Source organism: Oncorhynchus tshawytscha, linkage group LG28, assembly GCF_018296145.1.
Source record: "Oncorhynchus tshawytscha isolate Ot180627B linkage group LG28, Otsh_v2.0, whole genome shotgun sequence".
Taxonomy (NCBI): domain Eukaryota; kingdom Metazoa; phylum Chordata; class Actinopteri; order Salmoniformes; family Salmonidae; genus Oncorhynchus; species Oncorhynchus tshawytscha.
In genome coordinates this window covers 11,827,246-11,850,331 of record NC_056456.1, presented here as the reverse complement: position 1 = coordinate 11,850,331, position 23,086 = coordinate 11,827,246, and the positions used below count along the sequence as shown (strand labels likewise).

The following is a 23,086-nucleotide window of genomic DNA, read 5'->3' as shown; positions in this document are numbered from 1 at the left end:
AGGGATGGTGCCACGTTTCCTCCAGATGTGATGCTTGGCATTCAGGTCAAATAGTTCAATCTTGTTTCTCAAGGTCTGAGAGTCTTTAGGTGCCTTTTGGCAAACTCCAAGCAGGCTGTTATGTACCTTTTACTAAGGAGATGCATACATCTGTCCACTCTACCAAAAAGGCTTGATTGGTAGAGTGCTGCAGAGATGGTTGTCCTTCTGGAAGGTTCTCCCATCTCCACAGAAAAACTCTGGAGCTCTGTCAGAGTGACCATCGGATTCTTGATCACCTCCCTGACCAAGGCCCTTCTCCCCTGATTGCTCAGTTTGGCCAGGAAGCAAGCTCTAGGAAGAGTCTTGGTGATTCCAAACTTCTTCCATTTAAGAATGATGGAGGCCACTGTGTTCTTGGGGACCTTCAATGCTGCATTCTTTGGTACCCTTCCCCAGATCTGTGCCTCGACACAATCCTGTCTTGGAACTCTTCGGACAATTCCTTTGACATCATGGCTTGGTTTTTGCTCTGACATGCACGGTCAACTGTGGGACCTTATGTAGACAGGTGTGTGCTTTTCCAAATCATGTCCAATTGATTGGAATCCACCTGTGTTAAATTCAATTAAGTAGTAGAAACATCAATGATGATCAATGGAAACAGGATGCACCTGAGCTCAATTTCAAGTCTTATAGCAAAGGGTCTGAATACGTATGTAAGTTATCAGTTGACATATTTTATTTCGCAATTTAAAAAAAATAATAATACTGTTTTCGCTATTTCATTAAAGGGTATTGTGTGTAGATTTAAAAAAATGTAATCCATTTTAGAATAAGGCTGTAACGAAACAAAAATGTGGAAAAAGTCAAGGGGTCTGAATACTTTCCGAAGGCACTGTAGTATCAGTTCTCTGTGACAGACAAGTAGTGTCAGGAACTCTTATCTGTTACTAACTACAGAAACAATTTCAGAACAATCTGAGATGGTGGGTGTCATGGCTTGCTGAAATGACATGTAACAACGCTAGGGTTAAAACAATCTCACCCAGAGGGTATAAGGGCACTAAGAACACACACACCTCTCATTTACACAGCCAGTGAGAAGTCTGCAGTTCGCCTCTGCTGTCCAGAGTCGGGCGCTGTCATCCAGGACATTGACTGTCCCCATTCGTCCACACACACACCTGTTGTTACTAAATTAGCAACTGTGGTTCAATCAAGCACACCTTATCTAAGAAGAAAGTTCAGCCTTGGGGTAAAAAAGTGCTCAGTATGGGCATAACACCAGTACTATGGCCTGGGAAATGCCAACAACCTACTGTGGCTGCGGTAAAAGGCGCTAACACAGTGGGTTCAGCACCAACCAACACCATCCGCTTTTAACTCCACAATCAACTCACACCCACCATCCCTCTCCTGAAATGTATCATGGCGACAATAGAAAACCACCTACAATCACTACTACTACAGCAACCCCATCCACAAAATAAAGCCCTGCTTTCCAACATCGGGCTATAAAAAAAACAATGCATTGCAATATTTAAGCATGAACAGTTAACATTTTCAGAGCTGGGTTGTTTTTTTTATGGACAAACATTTATTCACTGGAACGTGAATCTCTGCCCAATATTGTTTTGCTGCATCGTAAAAGACAAAAATGACCTATCCCATATGGAAAAGTCCACATTAGGGGAAGAGGAATGCATGGGACAACAGAAACACACATTTTTCCTCGCCTCCTCGAGTTAAAAAGGACTTTCACGGGACTGTCAACCTGGTATGACAATATATCGATTTACCGTTTTTCTGGAGTGCAGCAGTTTATAGTTTGGGCTATGTTCACAGAGGAGAGGTGGCTGTCTATTCCAGCGGTAATTATAGTGGTCTGAGTTGAGCTCAAACGGACTGAACCAGGTCGAAGAGAAAAAGAAAAAAAAGTGGTCTGCGGTCGCATCCTTGTGGGGCTGTGTCTGGGTCTGTAAAATTAGGGGGCTTGCCTCTGGTATTTTTCATTGACATCCTTGTGGGGCTGTGTCTGGGTCTGTAAAATTAGGGGGCTTGCCTCTGGTATTTTTCTTTGCCGTAATATATTTGCTGCAATTATTAGAAACATTGCAGTCTCCTGTGGGGGAAAAAAAGTACATAAAATATTTATACTTTCCTCACACATGGAATGTAACTCTTCCTATTTCACATAATATTTTATCCACACTAACTTCTACCCTGTTGGCAGTGTGACATCATGGGGTTGGAATAAATGGAGTCATGAACACGTACGTACCCGAGTCAGGTGTGTCCCTGAGCAGGACATGTGACCCATGAGTCAATCAAAAGGGTGTTCGGGACAGCATGGCTTCACCTTGGACCAGGAGTCTATACAGCTGGAAAGAGAGACAAAGACATGTAATGAGACATACAGAAATGGAATGGCCGTTTTCCCTTTTGATTATCACTTATTCTGGACCATGCAGAACACATGTATTACAGCAGTTTAAGTTACATAATTCAATCCCATCTGCGGTCCCAGGGTGGGACTTAACTCGGACCATGGTGCAGGCAGCTGACTGACTCACTGTGAGACAGCCGGATTAGAAACACTTGTTGTGGTTACTGTATTTCTTTCAAAAGGAGGTTCACACCTTAAAATACCTCTTAGTCAAACAGAGGTGAATGACTTGCGATAAGGTTAGGTCATTCTGGTAAAGAAAATAAGGTTATAGCCGCTCACTGCTTGACGCTCCCACAAGTGTTCAAAAATCAAATAAAAATGTGAAACGCTTACTTATGGGCCCTTTTCAACAATGCAGAGAGGAAAAATAGAAAAATAAAAACATTAATACCAAACATTAGGAACGCCTTCCTAATATTGAGTTGCACCCCCCTCCCCCTTTTTGGCCTCAGAACAGCCTCAAGTCGTCTGACATGGACTCTAAAACGTGAATAAAGTGTTCCACAGGGATGCTGGCCCATGTACACACGGGAAACTGTTGAGCGTGAAAAACCCAGCAGCGTTGAAGTTCTTGACACTTAAAATATTTTGCCTTGACCATTCACCCTCTGAATGGCACACACACACACACACACACACACACACACAAAATCCACGTCTCAATTGTCCCAAGGCTTAAAAATCCTTCTTTAAGCTGTCTCCTTCCCTTCATATACACTGATTGAAGTGGATTTAACATGACATCAATAAGGGATCATAGTTTTCACCTGGATTCACCAGGTCAGTCTGTCATGTTCTTAATGTTTTGTATACGCCGTATATGCATGGGGTACTGTATACTGAATAAAAAACTAACGCAACATGTAAGGTGTTGGTGCCATGTTTCATGAGCTGAAATAAAAAGATCCCAGAAATGTTCCATATGCACAAAAAGGTTATTTTTCTAATATTTTCTGCAATAATTAGTGAGCATTTCTCCTTTGCCAAGATATCCATCCACCTGACAGGTGTGGCATATCAAGTGGCTGATTAAACAGCATGATCATTACATAGGTGCACTGTGTGCGGGGGACAATAAAAGGCCACTCATATGTGCAGATTTGTCACACAACACAATGCCACAAATGTCTCAAGTTGAAGGTGCAATTGCCATGCTGACTACAGGAACGTCAACCAGAGCTGTTGCTAGAGAATTTAATGTTCCTTTCTCTACCATAAGCCACCTACAATGTAATTTTAGAGAATTTAGCAGTACGTCCAACCAACTTTACAACCGCAGACCACGTGTAAGCACGCCAGCCCAGGACCTCCACATCCGGCTTCTTCACCTGCGGGATCATCTGAGACCAGCCACCAGGACAGCTGATGATGTCCTAGCTCCCCAGCGGGTGGGCCTGGCTCCCAAGTGGGTGGGCCTCTGCCCTCCCTGGCCCATCCTTGGATGCGCCCCTGTGCAGCCATGTGAAATCCATAGATTAGGTCCTAATGAATTTATTTCAATTGACTGATTTCCTTCTATGAACTGTAACTCAGTAAAATTGTTAATTGTTGCATGTTGCATTTATATTTTAGTTCAGTATACATACAGGAAGGGGCAAAGTTACAGGAAACAGGATAGATAATTAGTAGTAGCAGCAGCATATGTGAAGATTTAAGAGTCAGAGCATAGGGGGTCAATGCAGATAACCAAATAGCTACTCGGACTAACTATTTAGCAGACTTATGGCAGAAGCTGTTCAGGGTCCTGTTTTTTTTTTTTTACCTTTATTTTACTAGGCAAGTCAGTTAAGAACAAATTCTTATTTTCAATGACGGCCTAGGAACAGTGGGTTAACTGCCTGTTCAAGGGCAGAACGACAGATTTTGTACCTTGTCAGCTCGGGGATTTGAACTTGCAACCTTTCGGTTACTAGTCCAATGCTAGTAACCGAGTAACCACTAGGCTACACTGCCGCCCCTGTTGGTTCCTGACTTGGTGCATCGGTATCACTTTCCATGCCGTGGCAGAGAAAACTGTCTATGACTTGGGTGGTTGGAGTCTTTGATACATTTTAGGATCTTCCTCGGACACCGCCTGGTATAGACTGGATTGCAGGGAGCTCAGCCCCATTGATGTACTGTGCCGTAAGTACTACCCTCTAGCGCTTTGTGGTCAGATGCCAAGCAGTTGCCACCAAGCAGAGATGCAGTCAGTCAAGACGCTCTTAACTGTGCAGCTGTATAACCTTTTGATGATCTGAGGGCCCTTGACAAATCTTTTCAGCCTCTTCACGACTGTGCTGGTGTGGGTGGACCATGTTTAATTCCTTATGCTGGGCATACACTATACAACTTCTAAAATCTTAACTTGGCCATGCTCACAGTTTCTGATTTCCTTGTCCCAAATCTTTAATTCTGTCTATTCTCAACCCCAGGTCGTGGGTGCTCACATTACACGATAATTCCCTAGTTGATCCTGCAGACACGCAAACAGGGAGTTGCTTTATAAGTGTGCACATTATTATGTGCAGAAACATAAATAATTTTTTTAAAGAGATGGAAGTGAAGAATATAGACCCGCAAATGGTTGGGCCGACGTGGACAATCTGGAATTCTTGATATTCTTGAGGGAATTGGAGGTGAAAACATTTAATATTGAAAAGGGCAGCTGCATTCTCTCCACAGCTCCACCAATCTGTCATAATTAAGGCTAAACCCTGCTTATTTCTACAATTTCTCTCCTTTAAAATCTGATTTTAAACCTAACCTTAACTACACTGATAATTTAAGGTTAAGCAAAAGGTTAGGTCTTTATGAATTTTTACGATATAGAAAATTTTGACTGTGGCAACTAGTGACAATCTTCTTCGCCATCATTGTTTTGGTCTCACATGTTGAGTGCTCCTTGGCTATTAGCTGCAGTCCTTGTCCAATCGCGTTGAGGCACCGCTCATACTACAAGATGGACAACCAACATTTGACACTTCAGAACATTTTCTGGACAACAAAAGGTTGTTGTCCTGGCACCACACTGCCAGATCATGACCTCTTCCCTATAGGCCGTCTCATCATCATTGGTGATCAGGCCTACCACAGTCTTGTCGTCAACAAACTTAATGAGGGTGTTGGAGTCGTGTGTGGCCATGCAGTCATGGGTGAACAGGGAGTACAGGAGGGGACTAAGCATGCACCCTGAGGGGCCCCCGTATTGAGAGTCAGCGTGGCAGATGTGTTGTTGCCTACCCCCTACCCATCACCTGGGGGCAGCGCGCCAGGAAGTCCAGGATCCTGAGCTTAGTGATGAGCTTGGAGGGTACTATGGTGTTGAACGCTGAGCAGTAGTCAAAGAACAACGTTCTCAATTCTTAAATTATTCAATGGAGCTTTTAGTGATATCAAAGATGACTTGTGGGAGAAAAACATTACATGATTTCTTTTCGCAGTAAGCAGTGACAAAATAACCATGTAATTTCACATAGAACGGAAGGCATATTACTAAATGAGAGTTTCAAAGACTGCAACTCATGATTGCATCACAACTCTTTGCACAGATCTGTGCTTGGTTCCCCCTTTGTCTCCTGGGCCACATGTACAGTGCTTTCAGAAACTATTCACCACTCCTTGACTTTTTCCACATTGAGATTGTGTGTCACTGGCCTATACACAATAACCCATAATGTCAAAGTGGAATTATGTTTTTAGAAATGTTTTCAAATTATTTAAAAATGAAAAGCTGAAATGTCTTCAGTCAATAAGTATTCAACCCCTTTCTTATGGTGAGCCTAAATAAGTTCAGGAGTAAACATTTGCTTAACAAGTCACATAATAAGTTGCATGGACTCACTCTGTGCAATAGTGTTTAACATGATTTTTGAATGACTACCTCATCTCTGTACCCCAAACATACAGATAATTGTAAGGTCCCTCACTCAAGCAGTGAATTTCAAACATGTTCAACCAAAGACCAGGGGCACCTATTGGTAAATGGCAAAAAAAAAACAAAAAAAAAACAGATGTTGAATACCCCTTTGAGCATGGAAGTTATTATTTACACTTTGGATGGTGTATCAATACACCCAGTCACTACAAAGATACAGGCGTCCTTCCTAACTCAGTTGCTGGAGAGGAAGGAAACCGCTCAGGGGATTTCACCATGAGGCCAATGGTGACTATAAAACAATTAGAGTTTAATGGCTGTGATAGGAGAAAACTGATAATGGATCAACAATACTAACCTAAATGACAAAAAAAAAGGAAATCTGTACAGATTCAAACAATTCCAAAACATGCATCCTGTTTCTAATAAGGCACTAAAGTAATACTGCAAAAAAGGTGGCAAAGAAATGTACCTTTTGTCCTGAATACACAGCGTTATGTTTGGGACAAAGCCAACACGTCACTGAGTACCACTTCATATTTTCAAGCATAGTAGTGGCTGCATCATGTATGCTCGTCATCGGCAAGGACAAGGGAGCTTTTTTTTAGGATAATAAGAAACGGAATAGAGCTAAGCGCGGGCAAAATCCTAGAGGAAAACCTGGTTCAGTCTGCTTTCCAACGGACAAATTCACATTTCAGCAGGACAAAAAACACAAGGCCAAATATACACTGGAGTAAGCTTATCACTGAATGTTCATGAGTGGCCTAGTTACAGTTTTCACTTAAATAGGCTTGCAAATCTATGGCAAGACATGAAAATGGCTGTCTAGCAATGACCAATAACCAACTTGACAGAGCTTGAAGATTAAAAAAAAAAAAAATACATGTGCAAATGTTGCACAATCCAGGTGTGCAAAGCTCTTAAGAGACTTACCCAGAAAGACTCACAGCTGTAAATTGCTGCCAAACGTTATTCTAACATGTATTGACTCAGGGGTGGAGATACCTATAAGAGATTTATTTTATTTTATATACATTGGCAAAAATGACTAAAAACATGTTTTCATTTTGTCATTATGGTGTATTGTGGTCGATTGATTCAAAAATAAAATATATGTAATCCATTTTGAATTCACACTAACAAAACAAAATGTGAAATAAGTCAAGGGGTGTGGATATTTTCTGAAGGCACTAAATCCACAGTAGGTGTGTATTAAATCCTCAGTAGGCACGTTCACATTGCACCTCAGCCCGGGGCTAAAGATTTTATCGTAGTCCAAAACATGTACTCGTAACTAGAATATTGTACCATAGGCTTTCATACTTTTTGAATGTCAGCGCAGCTCAAGCAATTTCTCAAATTTCTGTCAACACATTCAAATGAATAGAGGACGCGTACCGGAGACGACTTTCGCGTCTCAGGACTAGCCTCCTAAACTCTGCCCTTATGGAAAAAGATTGCAGTATAACTGCATTACGCTGCAAATACCACGTCCAAGAGAAGGGAAAAAAAATGTAATTTTGCAGTGTGACTGCAGTTACAGTTGACTGCAGTTATTCTGCAATACTGCGTCCAAAATACCACAATCAGCCGCAGTTACTGCACTTTTACTGCAGTTTCAAAACTGCAATCTTTTTTTGTAAAGATGGGCTAAGGGAGATTTTAGCCGGGGGCTAGCACCAACACCTTAGCCCAGAGCTAGCTGGCCCTGCTCTGGCTTTACGGGGAAACATGGTGCCAAAATAGCCAGCGTGAAACAGGGTCAAGAACAATGCATAGAATCTTCACTGTCCAATCACAAAAGCTGCACTTTCACTTACTTTGCATATGCTTGTGATTCGTTCTGCACGCAATTTTGACAATTACATTGTCTCAGTGGACTAATCCATTGCGGAGGCCACGGGGATGGCACAGTCCATCACTAAGACATGTGATACTGAAATTGTATATGGTTATATTATGGAAAAATAACGGTGCAGCACTAACATCTAATATTTTATAACAAATGCGCTTTCTCTCGCATTGGATAAGTTCGCTGTTCGTGCTTCTGAAACAATATTCAGCGTGCAGTAGAATTGGCGCCTTCTCCTATGTTGCTATGTGCAAAATAGCAAAGTTAACCAGCATATTGGGATTGAGAACAATGCGGTGGAGGCAGCAGCAGAGACGAGGAAAAAGCCCTTGCCTTAGCTTAATTGAATATTGAGGAGACAGGAAACCCCAACTTAATTAGGTTTATAATCAATAGCCTAACTGCTAAATGTGCTTGACTTTATAAATCATCCATATAGATCTACAGATATAAGACAGATATTGCTTCTGTTGCCTGTTTGTTTAATACCCTACTGATTCTGTGAGCACCAAGCCTCATGCTTGGTAGGCAGTCATTACAAATAAGGTTCTTAACTGACTTGCCTAGTTAAATAGAGGTTCAAAAAAATAAATGCAATGGCAAAATTTTGGAAAAAGCAATTTCACAGATTCGGTTGCTTTATCATTTTATTTTGTTAGAACAGACTGGTATTACTTATAAATGTATTGTTAACACTGTTCCAAACAGGCAGAACAATAATATTGTAATCTAACAGCACCTGTTTGTTACACATATACACATTGGGGCGGCAGGGTAGCCTAGTGGTTAGAGCGTTGGACGAGCGTTGGACCCCCGAGCTGACATGGTACAAATCTGTCGTTCTGCCCCTGAACAGGCAGTTAACCCACTGTTCCCAGGCCCTCATTGAAAATAAGAATGTGTTCTTAACTGACTTGCCTGGTTAAATAAAGGTAAAAAAAAATAAAAATATGCACGCAGCACTCGCTCCTATACCCTCCTTTTTCTTGATCTCCTTATTGTTATTATTACAATTATTATGATTACCATTATAGTAATAAGTAGTCGTTATCATTGGTAGGCTTTTTTATAGTAGCCTTGTATAACCACCATCGAGCTGTAGGCCTAAGAGAGGGTACTGTTTGATCTTAAAACCACAACTTACTTAAACCTACATTTCAATATACAGGCTACTGTATCAATCAATCATTCATTCGTCCATGCCATCACACAGCATACGAGACATTCATACTTTGAAATGCAAATCAAGCATTTTAGTTTTAAAATTATTCGCCCTTAACCAAAGGGCGCTATGAATAATTAGCCTAAATGATACATAAACTGCAATTCACGAACGCATGCAATTGTTTTTACGTCTGCTGTAATAAAGGCTTTATAGATCTTTTGTCCCCGTTAGAAAAGACTCTCCGGTACACTTATTTATTTTGTGTTGTTTACACGGTTTCAAATGGTCCGAAAAAATACACACAATACTCACGCAACCCTTGCTCCTATACCTTCCTTTTTCAAATGCCAAATGTCTTCCACAGACCTGACTTCCTCTTTCCCTCCTGAGCAACCAGTAAACATTTGCCTGTTTCAGAGTTTGTTTTTCACTTCCTCCACATACATTTTGCTGTCATGTGTTACTGTGTTTAGAGTTTGCTATAACAAATTTATTGTTGTAATTATGATGGGCTATAGGTCAGGCCCTATTGGTCACATGCATGCGATGCTTACATGTTTCACGTAAAGAGAGCAAGGGTTGAGGGAGTGTTTCTCCAAATTAGGGATTTTGGTAACAGAACTTCTCAGTCAGAAACAAGTAAAAAAACTAAATGGCTGAAATGTTGCAGCTTCAGCACAGACAGCGCAATAAACACTTGCTCTGCTGTGGTTCCTTTTCGCTGCAGTAGACCCTTCTCCTTTCTTCCTGTGCCAATCGAATTATCCTAAACCTACTGTCAAGTTACCAGGAGGCTGCATGACAGTGAATTTGCAAAGTCTACTCAGACTGGTCTGTGCTCTTGGTTATAACAGGCGATGAAGCAATGTATCAACATTGCTCTCTGCTCGAATGTAACAAATGTACAACTCTGACAGAACACTCATCAGGGTCTGGATCTGCATCCCGCTCGCCATTACGGCAAACTTCGATTTGAAAAAAAACAGATGGAATAGACACGAGTGAAGAGAAGGTGAGAAGCAGGTGAGTGAGGGCTGGTAGGGTCTGTGGGATACGGCTGGCATGAAAGTATAGTGGATATTATTGGACCTGCACATACAAGAGACAAGTGACTGGTGCATAAATGTATAAACAAAACTGACTTCATAAACATTTCATAACAGGCGCAAGCAGAATCTTTAGATTGGTAGGGGTGAAAAAGTCGTTAGTATCATATGAAAACGGTACTACGGTATTCTAAAAATGTTGGTACCATAAGTATCATGAGGTTTTGGTACGATGATATTACCATAGTACAGATATACCGTGCAACACTAATGTCCGGCCTATTGGGCCAAAATCAATGATAGACTATTGTATAGATAATAGAATGAAAATGAACTAAACTTAAGAGATCAGATTTTTGGTTTGTTTATTTTGCTAAAAGGACATACTTTGCCAGCTACCCACCTCGTTCCTTTCTGCTAGCATGTGCACGTTTGTTCACCCAATCTAGAATACCTCAAATGTCAACCGCATTACCGCCCGAGAGAATTCTCTTCGGTCATCGTCACAGCCGTATATATTCCCCCTCAAGCCGATACCGCGAAGGCTCTCAGGGAACTACACCGCATATCCCGAGGCAGCATTTATTGTAGCTGGGTACTTTAATAAAGCAAATCTGAGGACATTGCCTGCAGTACTCAAGCTTCAAAAACTCTCAACCATTGTTACACTCCCTTTCGGAATGGCTACAAGGCCCTCCCCCACCCTCCCTTTGGCAAATCAGATCACAACTCCATTCTGCACCTCCTTCCTATAGGCAGAAACACAAACAGGAAGTACCGTGCTAAGGTCTACTCAACGCTGTTCTGACCAATCAGAATACATGCTTCAAGATTGTTTTGATTACGCGGACTGGGGTGTTCCGGGTTACCTCTGAGAATAACATTGACACATACACTGACACGGTGACTGAGTTCATCAGGAAGTGTATAGGGGATGCTGTTCGCACTGTGATGATTAAAACCTATCCAAACCCAAAAACGTGGATAAATCTAAAAGCACGAACCACTGCATTTAACCACAGCAAGGTGACTGGGAATATGGTCGAATAGAAACAGACCAATTATGCCCTCCGTAAGGCATTCAAAAAGGCAAAACGTCAGTACAGAAACAAAACGGAGTCACAATTCAGCGGCTCAGACACGAGATGTAGGTGGCAGGGACTCCAGACAATCACGGATTATAAAGGGAAAACCAGCCACGTCGCTGATACCGACGTCTTGCTCCTGGACAGCTAAACATGTTCTTCGACCGCTTTGAGGATAATGCCGTGCCGCCGACACGGGCCGCTTCCCAAGGACTGAGCTCTCGTTCTCCATGGCCAACACGAGTAAGACATTTAAGCATGTTAACCATCGCAAGGCTGCTGGCCCAGAATGCATTCCTAGCCACGTCCTCAGAGCATGTGCAGACCAGCTGGCTGGAGTGTTTACGGACATATTCAATATCTTCCTATCCCAGTCTGCTGTCCCCACTTGCTTCAAAATGTCCAGCTTTGTTCCTGCACCCAAGAAAGCGAAGGTAACTGAACAAAATCACTATCGCCCCATAGCACTCACTTCTGCCATCATGAAGTGTTCTGAGGGGCAAGTAAATTTTTTCCCCCCCCTCGGCTGAATGATCTGAATCTAGGTTTACAGGGACTCTCCGAAACTATATTCAATGTGCAGGACAAAATTGAGGCTATGATTAAGAAGTTGGAGCTCTCCTCTGTCTGCATTATCAAGTACAATATACAGGTCTTTCCATCATTGTATGATTTTGTGTGCAAATGAACTCAAGCTTACGGACAATGGCAAACCATCGAATCCCCAAGCTGACATGGTAAAAATCTGTCGTTCTGCCCCTGAACAAGGCAGTTAACCCACTGTTTCCCGGTAGGCCATCGTTGCAAATAAGATTATTTCTTAAATTACTTTCCTAGTTAAATAAAGGTTAAAAAAATGTCAAATGTGATATAGCGAAGAACCCGAGTGAGTTGTGTGAGCAATTACGCGGGTACTTTCCCGAAATGGATGACACAAACAACTGGATTAGTTATCCCTTTCATGCCCTGCCTCCAGTCCACGTACAGATATCTGAACAAGAGACTCATCGAAATTGCAACAAGCGGTTCTGTGAAAATGTATTTTAAATCAGATGCCACTGCCAGATTTCTGGATTGGGCTGCGCTCAGAGCTTTGTCTATTTCAACAGTTTATCTTTGCTGAATATTAAAATACATTTCAGATCATGAACGAAAATAAATACATTTGGCAAATTTGCCTTGGCAAATCACGCTGTTAAGACACTGATGCCCTTTGCAACCACGTACCTTTGTGAGAGTGGATTTTCGGCCCTCACTAGCATGAAAACTAAATACAAGCACAAACTGTGTGTGGAAAATGATTTAAGACACTTTCTCCAATACAACCCAACATTGCAGAGTTATGTGAATCCTTTCAAGCACACCCTTCTCATTAACCCGTGGCGAGTTATTCACAATTTCCGATTAACAAATGTTTTATGTGTAGAATGGTTAAATAAAGAGCACAATTATTGATTATTAATAAGAGCTCTGTCCTATAAGAGTTCTGTCACTTCCCACGAGCCTGGTTGTGACAAAAAAAATGTATTGTATGTGGCAGGCTTACAATGATGGCAAAAAACAACATTTCAGAGTGCGCTGACTGACCCTGGTGATAGAGAGGGGGTACGCAGCTGGAGGTTGAATGTTTGAAGGGGTACAGGACTATAAAAATGTTGGGAACTACTGATAAGGAAATCAGTCAATTTAAATAAATACATTAGGCCTTAATATGGCTATAGCAAAAGACGGGGAGCCTATAAATGCATGCTGGGCCGGGCATGTCATGAACTGGTGAAGTGAGCACAACTGGAGAGGATGTGTTAATAAGGGCCTTATTGCTTATATCATTGGTCACGTGGCTGAGATGGGCACAAGCACTGTCTATGACAAACTGTTCACACCCAACTTGATGGCGAAGAGAACATTTTGCAGGTTTACACGCTTATTTCCTGCTATTCTACAACTTTTTGCCATGTCTTGTGTGTTCATGTGATATCTGAGTGACTCAAACACCACAACAAAATCAATGGGCAAAAAAAAAAACTAGCTAAATAATATTAGCTGAAATGGGCTAGTTGATCTAGACATTTCTGCCAAGTTATGAATAGCTCTTTCTTAGGTCTGCAATTACAAGAGGAAAAGTGCCGATTCGAAAATTGCACCTTGTGCATTGTAATATTACAACTTTCAAGAGTAAGCCTGACTGAGCTCCTTAAAAAAATATATATTTAAGTTTAGGAACCACTGGCCCAGGGCTTTGAGAAGTGTGAGTCCTTAACATGGGCTAAGCTCGAGCTCAGGGCTAACAAAGGCTTGGTGAACACAGGATAAGCTAGCCCAGGGTCAGCCATAGCCTGGATCTAAGATAGCCAGAGGTCGAGGTTAAAAACAATGCGTGTGAAAAGGCCTAGTGCTATTACCCCTTGTGGTAGACACATAGGCAGGCCAGCCGGGCAATGGTCTCTCCTTGCTGCAGCTCCTCCAGACAGATGGAACACTCACCGCTGTCCTTACTGAGCACGTCCGCTGAGAACACAACACACACATCACAAACATGACAGTTAGACGTTAAAGTATCCTCACAAACCCATGGGGCAGGGAAGGGGCTTTTAACATACATACTTTCAACACACATTATGCCTGAACTTTCATATATGCTACGGTTTGTGTAATAGACTGTAAATATTATTATTTGGTGGGTGCTTACATTTGTCCTATTTCAAACATGTACAAGTGTGTATTAATGTGTTTTTCCATATCCCTCTGAGAACGGGGTCACGGCCAGGGTCTGCCATTCAAAGGTAACCCTGGAGCAAATATGATTAAGTGCCTTGCTCAAGAGCACAGACAGATTTTTCACCTTGTCGGCTCGGAGATTTGAACTAGCAACATTACGGTTACTGGCACAACGCTCTAACCGCTAGGCTACCTGCCACCACTTTAACACCACTGTTTACCATACAATGTCAACCCTTTCTCTGGGTGAATGTAAAGAGCCTCTTTTGTTTGTAACAAATGAAACAGGCCTCTACTCTGAGTTTTTGGTGCACTCATACTCACTGTTGTAAGGGAGAGATGGAGATGTGAGGCAGCTCAACAGGTGATTCTCAATCTTGCCCCCTGAGAAAGACTTGGAGCAGAACGGACAGCGGATGTCTGGGGATGAGATGGCAAAAAACATGCACATGATTAACAAGGAAACATTAGACAAACAAAGGCGGGGAGAAGATCAAATCAACTTGTCCATCATGAATGCCATGGGTCTTTAGTAGATGTGGACATTTGTGTGATCTGAGTATCATCCTGACAATGATGAAGTCAGGTCAACTCAACTCATGATTAGTTTTCCAGTCATCATCATTCCACCAGAACAACATGCATATCTAGAGGAGTCCAGCCTCAGGGGTGGGACGACATGGGGAAAGAGTATGCCCAGTTGGCTTCCATATCCCCTCCCTCCCTGGCCCTGCTGTCAGCTGTGCCCACGTGATTACTTTGACCCATTTCCTAGACTTGCTTGGGGGCTGGATTAATGGCGCGTGGGAAAATAAATCCAAAGCTTGGTTTGGGTAGGGGTCTCACTGACATACAACCACTTCTGTCCATCTGTCTGATTAATAATGTAGGCCTACACTGAGATTCTTCCTTGTCAGTCAGGACCTGGCCATATGTGAAAGCTTCTTTTAAAAAAATAGCTGTGGATTGTTTCGTAGGCCTATGACTATAAGGAAAGCTTTTTTAAAAAATTTAGAAATTCCCCAGTACATGCCACCAGTAGTACATGTACAGTTAATCCCCGTAATTTGGTTACATCAATTTCTGTTCCTGCATGTATAAATTACAGTCATTTACCGATCTCATTCTCAGAGGGGAAATGTTGTTTGTAGAGTTCACAACCTGAAACAAGTTTTGGTTAATTTCATAACCATAATTGACGAGTTGTCAATTTTTTAAATTGTCTTTTGTTTGGAGTGGTCCATGTGACCAATGAGCATGTGTCTAGTTTCTCTGTCCTGTTAATGTTGAGGGAGCGTGGGCGCCTGAGCACACATAGAAGTACCTGGCCTGCTGCGCAGCAATGTAGGAAAGTCAAAGTATTTTTATTTTATTTTTTACATCCATTGCGAACGACAATATAAAGCTATTAATACTATAGTTCCTCACTGGAGGTTATTTGAAAAACCTTTCCAACAATCTCCCCCTCGATAATCACCAAGCCTCAGAGTGTTAAAGAGCAAAATGTAATGTGATGATCTCATACAGCGCAATTGGAAAGTATTCAGACCACTTGACTTTTTCCACATTTTGTTACGTTACAGCCTTGTTCTAAAGTTGATTAAATCGTTTTCAAATCCTCTCAACAATCTACACAATACCCCATAATGACAAAGTGACAAAGCAAAAAAAAAGTTTAGAAATGTTTGTAAATGTCTTAAAAATAAAAAACTGAAATAACTTATTTACATAGGTATTCAGGCCATTTGCTATGAGACTCGACATTGAGCTCAGGTGCATCCTGTTTCCATTGATCATCCTTGAAAATGTTTCTACCACTTGATTGGAGTCCATCTGTGGTAAATTCAAGTCATTGGACATGATTTGGAAAGAAACACCTCTCTATATAAGGTCCCACAGTTGACAGAGCAAAGACCAAGCCATAAGATCGAAGGAATTGTCCGTAGAGTTCCGAGACAGGATTGTGTTGAGTCCCAGATCTAGGGAAGAGTACCAAAAAATGTCTGCAGCATTGAAGGTCTCCAAGAACAGTGGCCCCCATCATTCTTAAATGGAAGAAGTTTAGAACCAACAAGACTGGCCAAACTGAGAAATCGGGGAGAAGGGCCTTGATCAGGGAGGTGACCATGAACCAGATGATCACTCTGACAGAGCTCCAGAGTTCCTCTGGGGAGATGGGAGAACCTCCCAGAAGGACAACCATTTCTGCAGCACTCCACCAATTTATGGTAGAGTGGCCAAACGGAAGCCATTCCTCAGCAAAAGGCCCATGATAGCCCGCTTGGAGTTTGCCAAAATGTCACCAAAGGACTCCCAGACCATGAGAAACAAGATTCTCTGGTCTGATGAATCAAGATTGAACTCTTTGGCCTGAATGCCAAGCGTCACGTCTGGAGGAAACCTGGTACCTTCCCTACTGTGAAGCATGGTGGTGGCAGCATCATGCTGTGGGGATGTTTTTCAGAGGCAGGTAGACTAGTCAGGATCGAGGGAAAGATGAACAGAGAAAAGATTCTTGATGGGAACCTACTCCAGTGTGCTCAGGACCTCAGACTGGGGCGAATGTTCACCTTCCAACAGGACAACGACCCTAAGGAAACAGCCAAGACAATGCAGGAGTGGCTTCAGAACGAGTCTCTGAATGCCCTTGAGTGGCCCAGCCAGAGCCCAGACTTGAACCCAATCGAACACCGCTGGAGAGACCTGAAAATAGCTGTGCATCCAACCTGACAGAGCTTGATAGGAACTTGAGAGGAACTGCAGAGAGGAATGCAAGAAACTCCCCAAATACAGGTGTGCCAAGCTTATAGCGTTAGGGTCTGAATACTTATGGAAATGTGCCATTGTCTTTTTATATATTTTTTTTACATTTGCAAAAATGTCAACCTGTTTTTGCTTGGTCAAACATTGAGTCACCATCAGTTGATTCTTGTAAAAATGGCAATTCTGAAAATGTTTGTCCTGTACAACAGTGGTCCTTCTGCAGGGTGCTGAAATTCATACTTCTAATAAAAACTATTAGCAAACTTTTACTGGGACGTCACTAAGCATAAACTATAACATTAACCCCTGCCCAAACCTTAAGCATAACCCTTACCATAACCATTTAAAATGTAAACTTCCATTGCGTAGGGGCATCCCAATCATCCCATCCTCTGTCTCTAACTACAGAAAACATTTCAGCACAATCTGAGATGGTGGGAGTCAATTCCCTTTCTTGTGCTTTTTGAGGTGGAACGATGCAGCAGCCTGATTATCACAACTTAATACAATGGGTTCAGCTGTGAGTCAAGTAGCCTGTATGCACGAGAGAAAAATCACCCCTCCAAGAATGCCGTTTCAGTAGTAAGTCTGACCAATTTGTGTCACGTCTCACATATTAGCTATAACAGATGTTTGCGCCCAAGCCAATTAACGTTGCTACCTAGGGTACATTTGTGTTTTTGTTCACACTGACTGACTGCCTAAATGATGCCGTGTACAGGATTTAAATCTGCCAAAAGTGAATAGCAACTGCAACTTAATAAAGCAATACATAAAACACACAAAAAGGGTTGTCACCATGTCGGTTGTTGACACGGTAGAGGCCAATCCAAGCCTCCGACGCCGGGCGTTGATTGATGCCTCTCATTCGTGCGGATCTTGCGCTGACGTTGCGCCAGTTAGAGTGTCGATTGCCGGGTAAACGTTCAGAGAAAGTGCGGTGAGACACGCGGCCTGTCTCCTCTCCAGGCAGATGTTCCCCGTTGACAGCACCCTCGGGACTGCTATTACCGTCTTCCTCGCGCTTGCATTCGCTGTTGTCTTCCGCTGGTGATGACTGGCTGATGGATGGGTGGCTGTTGTGGTCGGCGGGGCTTCCAACGGCACTCGCCTGTTGCCCTACGTCCGAATCGCTGCCTTCCTCCGATCGGCTACGGTTGGTCTCCGAATCGTCAAAACTCCCCGAAAAGTCTATTTTAAGACTGGCGGGCCTATTGCAGCGGGGTCGTCGATAGGAATCCCGCTTTATGCCATCTTTGACGAAAGCCGAAGACACTGGGTCCTCTTGTAAACGACTAGCTCTTGTCCCCATCTCTTTCGTTTTTTACCCACAAAACAGGAGATTTAGCTAAAAATGTGATATTTTCGAAATGTCTATTTAAATTCTTACCACGATCTCCTAAATTATCTTCGTTCTATAAATAGAGTATTGTCAAACGGTTCCTTTCCTGTTTCTGAATCGTCTCTTCTCTCCACATTTAATTTTCTTTGACATCCCTCACGTCTGACTGCTTTTGGTTACCAGCGGAAGTGAATTCAGTTTCATCTTCTTCTTCTTTGGGTTTAATTGCGAACTACGCGCAAAAAGGTGTATCGTCGCCACCAGCTGGATGGTTGTGAAGAAATTCACAAAAGAAAAGTACATTCCATTATGGGAAAGAGAACATTTTAATTAACCCACACAAACTACAAAATAATTTACAAAAATAAATAATATATATTCCCACTCCTTCAGACAATTCAAAACTTTAAATCCCCTGCTCAGGCTCTGGGGCCTGAGAGTGTGGCACTGCATGTGCCAATACTCCAATAGCTCCTCAGATGTATTTTAATCCCAAAGGGGAACATCAATGATGTCAATCTATTTTTATTTTTTTCAACTTGCACAGTACCATTCATCACCATTGCTATAAAAGCCGATAACCATATGATTCATCATACGAACATCGACCACTCCAAAAATATTCTTTAGTATATCAATGTCAACTTCTTCCGGCACTCCAGAAATTACTCTTTTGACATGTGCCCTGCTCCGTAGCTCAATGCACGACCCAGGATAATCATCAACTTGAGTGAGGCCCAACACACATTCCCTCTGATCAGCACAAACACAATAAATCAAAACATGCACACTTCTCGTGATCTTCACCGATGGTACTTTACCCAAAACTTTCATACCAAGGTAAAGACAGTTTCAAGTTAGATATTCAACTGATATTCACGCTTTCAAACCACTTGAGCCACAGACTCCAAATAAGTGTCATGATGTTGGAAAAATTGCACACAACATTTCTGGTCTTATTTTCACGATTTGGACATTAATTCACTTTCCAAAGCTAATAAACATGTGGAAATGTGAGCAGCATTTTGTATTTTGCTGACCAACTGGCAGGTGTCTTCACTGACATTTTCAACATGTCCCTGATTGAGTCTGTAATACCAACATGTTTCAAGCAGATCACCATAGTCCCTGTGCCCAAGAACACAAAGACAACCTGCCTAAATGACCACAGACCCGCAGCACTCACATCCGTAGCCATGAAGTGCTTTGAAAGGCTGGTCATGGCTCACATCAACACCATTATCCCAGGAACCCTAGACCCACTCCCATTTGCATACCGCCCAAACAGATCCACATATGATGCCATCTCTATTGCACTCCACACTGCCCTTTCCCACCTGGACAAAAGGAACACTTATTTGAGAATGCTATTCATTGACTACAGCTCAGCGTTTAACACCATAGTACCCCTCAAAGCTCATCACTAAGCTAAGGATCCTGGGACTAAACGCCTCCCTCTGCAACTGGATCCTGGACTTCCTGATGGGCCACCCCCAGGTGGTGAGGGTAGGTAGCAACACATCTGCCACGCTGATCCTCAACACTGGAGCTCCTTAGGGGTGCGTGCTCAGTCCCCTCCTGTACTCCCTGTTCACCCATGACTACATGGCCAGGCATGACTCCAACACCATCATTAAGTTTGCAGACGACACAACAGTGATAGTCCTGATCGCCGACAATGACAGGACAGCCTATAGGGAGGAGGTCAGATACCTGGCCGGCTGGTGCAAGAATAACAATGTAACCAAGACTATGAAGATGATTGTGGACTACAGGAAAAGGAGGACCAAGCACGGCCCCATTCTTATCGACAGGGCTCATCGACAGGGCTGTAGTGGAGCAGGTTGAGAGCTTCAAGTTCCTTGAACAACAAACGAGAATGGTCCAAACACACCAAGACAGTCGTGAAGAGGGCACAACAATGCCTATGTCTGTTTATCAAATATGCATAGTCACTTTAACTATACATTCATGTACATACTACCTTAATTGGGCCGACCAACCAGTGCTACCGCACATTGGCCAACCGGGCTATATGCATTGTGTCCTGCCACCCACCCCCTGCCAACCCTTCTTTTACACTACTGATACTCTCTGTTAATCATATATGCATAGTCACTTTAACCATATCTACATGTGCATACTACCTCAATCAGCCTGACTAACCGGTGTCTGTATGTAGCCTCGCTACTTTTATAGCCTCGCTACTGTACATAGCCTGTCTTTTTTTTTGTGTGTGTGAATTTTACCCCCTTTTTCTCCCCAATTTCGTGGTATCCAATTGTTAGTAGCTATTATCTTGTCTCATCGCTACAACTCCCGTACGGGCCGTACGGGCATCCTCCGATACACAACCCAACCAAGCCACACTGCTTCTTAACACAGCGCGCATCCAACCCAAGCCAGCCGCACCAATGTGTCGGAGGAAACACCGTGCACCTGGCAACCTTGGCTAGCGTGCACTGCTCCCGGCCCGCCACAGGAGTCGCTGGTGCGCGATGAGACAAGGATATCCCTACCGGCCAAACCCTCCCTAACCCGGACGACGCTAGGCCAATTGTGTGTCGCCCCACGGACCTCCCGGTCGCAGCCGGTTACGACAGAGCCTGGGCGCGAACCCAGAGTCTCTGGCGACACAGCTGGTGCTGCAGTACAGCGCCCTTAACCACTGCGCAACCCAGGAGGCCTTTGTTTATTTCTTTACTTACCTATTGTTCACCTTATACTTTTTTTGCACTTGTAAGTAAGAATTTCACAGTAAGGTGAATACAACACCTGTTGTATTCGGCGCACGTGACAAATAAACTTTGATTTGATATTCCTAGTTTAATTAGTTAGGGAGCGTAAACAAAGTACAAACTTTTTTTGAATTCAAATTTCAATAGCTCCTTGGTCATGTGACCTACTGACCTCAACCAAGGTTCAGAATGTCCACTGACTACCCTTCTGTATTGCACACCCTTTAGTTTGTCAATTTTCATATCACTCAATTTTACATGATTTTTTTCCAAATGTACCATTTAAATAGCTCCTTGGTCATGTGACCTACTGACTTCAAACAAGGTTCAGAATGTACATTCAGTGAGCCTACACATTGCACACCCTTTAGTTTGTCCATTATCATCTCACACATTTTTACATTCATTTGTCAACTTTCTAATTTCAATAGCTCCTTGGTCGTGTGACCTACTGTCCCCAACCAAGGTTCAGAATGTCCACAGACTACCCTTCTATATTGCACACCCTTTAGTTTGTCCATTTTCATCTCACACGGTTGTACATATTTTTTAAAACATGTTTAATTTCAATAGTTCCCTGGTCATGTGACCTTACATCCCTCAAACTACTTTCAGAATATCCACTGACTAGCCTTATACATGGCACACCCTTTTGTTTATCCATCAGTGTCACGTCCTGACCTTAGAGACATACAAAAGGGACTATTTTAGGTTGGTCAGGGCGTGATTTGGGGTGGGCATTCTGTTTTGTTCTTATGTTTATATTTTATGTGTTTGGCCTGGTATGGTTCCCAATCAGAGGCAGCTGTCAATCGTTGTCTCTGATTGAGAACCATACTTAGGTAGCCTGTTTTACCACTCTTGTTTGTGGGTGGTTGTTTTCTATTTAGTGTGTTGTTTCACCTGACAGGACTGTTTCGTTTCTTTCATTCACTTTGTTATTTTGTTTTGTGTGTTCAGTTCTAATAAATTAACATGGACACTTACCACGTTGCATATTGGGCCGATCCTTCCTACTTCTCCACAGACGAAGGGCAGAAACGTTACAGTCAGTAGGTCACATGACCAAGGAGCTATTTAAATGTGAGTGAAAATGTATGTATAATCTATTGAAATTAGATTTGAAATTTGATTCTTAAAATTATTTTAAAATCTCATGATGCAAATGGACAAACAAAAGGGTGGAAAATGTGTAGGTCAACTGAGTGGACATTATGAATCTTGTTGGAGGTGTGTGGGTCTAAAAAAAAAAGTGTGTCTGTCATCGGGTTAGCTAGAACCAATTTTGAAAGTTTTAGGAGTATTGGTTAAAGAGCTATTAAAATGTGAAAATGTTGATTTGTAACTATGTTGACGGTCCCTAAGTGTTGTTGGTGGATGTAAGGAAAACTACAGGTGAATATCCAACCTGAATCTGTCTTTACCTCGGTAGCTATCATCACCAATATTCCCTGAATTGTTTCAATTTATTTCACCTTTATTTAACCAGGTAGGCTAGTTAAGAACAAGTTCTCATTTGCAACTGCGACCTGGCCAAGATAAAGCAAAGCTGTTCGACACATACAACAACACAGAGTTACACATGGAATAAACATACAATCAATAGTACAGTAGAAAAATCTATATACAGCATGTGCAAATGAGGTAGGATAAGAGAGGTAAGGCAATAAATAGGCCACAGTGGTGAAGTAATTACAATATAGCAATTAAACACTGGAATGGTAGGATGTGCAGAAGATGAATGTGCAAGTAGAGATACTGGGGTGCAAAGGAGCAAGATAAATAAATACATTATGGGGATGAGGTAGATTGGATGGGCTATTTACAGATGAGCTACAGTGGGGCAAAAAAGTATTTAGTCAGTGTGTGAAAACCTTGTGAAGACTTACAGAAAACATTTGACCTCTGTCATTGCCAACAAAGGGTCTATAACAAAGTATTGAGATACATTTTTGTGGAGTTTGGACTGTGACTATTTGAGGATGTGGACAGGTGTCTTTTATCAAATCAAATCAAATCAAATCAAATTTATTTATATAGCCCTTCGTACATCAGCTGATATCTCAAAGTGCTGTACAGAAACCCAG

At 42.3% G+C, this 23,086-nt stretch overlaps 1 protein-coding gene across 2 annotated transcripts; it reads right to left on the bottom strand.

Annotated features, from left to right (window-relative positions):
- Window positions 1–626: 626 nt before the first annotated feature.
- On the bottom strand, window positions 627–18,452 carry LOC112226722 (E3 ubiquitin-protein ligase ZNRF1). 2 transcript variants are annotated; one of them, XM_024391232.2, is made up of 5 exons: window positions 17,703–18,452; window positions 14,481–14,576; window positions 13,841–13,946; window positions 2,264–2,363; window positions 627–2,104 (listed from the first exon to the last, which is right to left on the bottom strand). In XM_024391232.2, exons 1-4 carry the CDS (start codon window positions 18,229–18,231, stop codon window positions 2,306–2,308), a joined length of 789 nt encoding a protein of 262 aa, XP_024247000.1. In that variant the 5' UTR covers window positions 18,232–18,452; the 3' UTR covers window positions 627–2,104; window positions 2,264–2,305. The 2 variants fall into 2 exon arrangements, with proteins under 2 accessions (XP_024247000.1, XP_024247001.1); XM_024391233.2 differs by having other exon boundaries at window positions 17,718–18,452.
- Window positions 18,453–23,086: the final 4,634 nt, after the last annotated feature.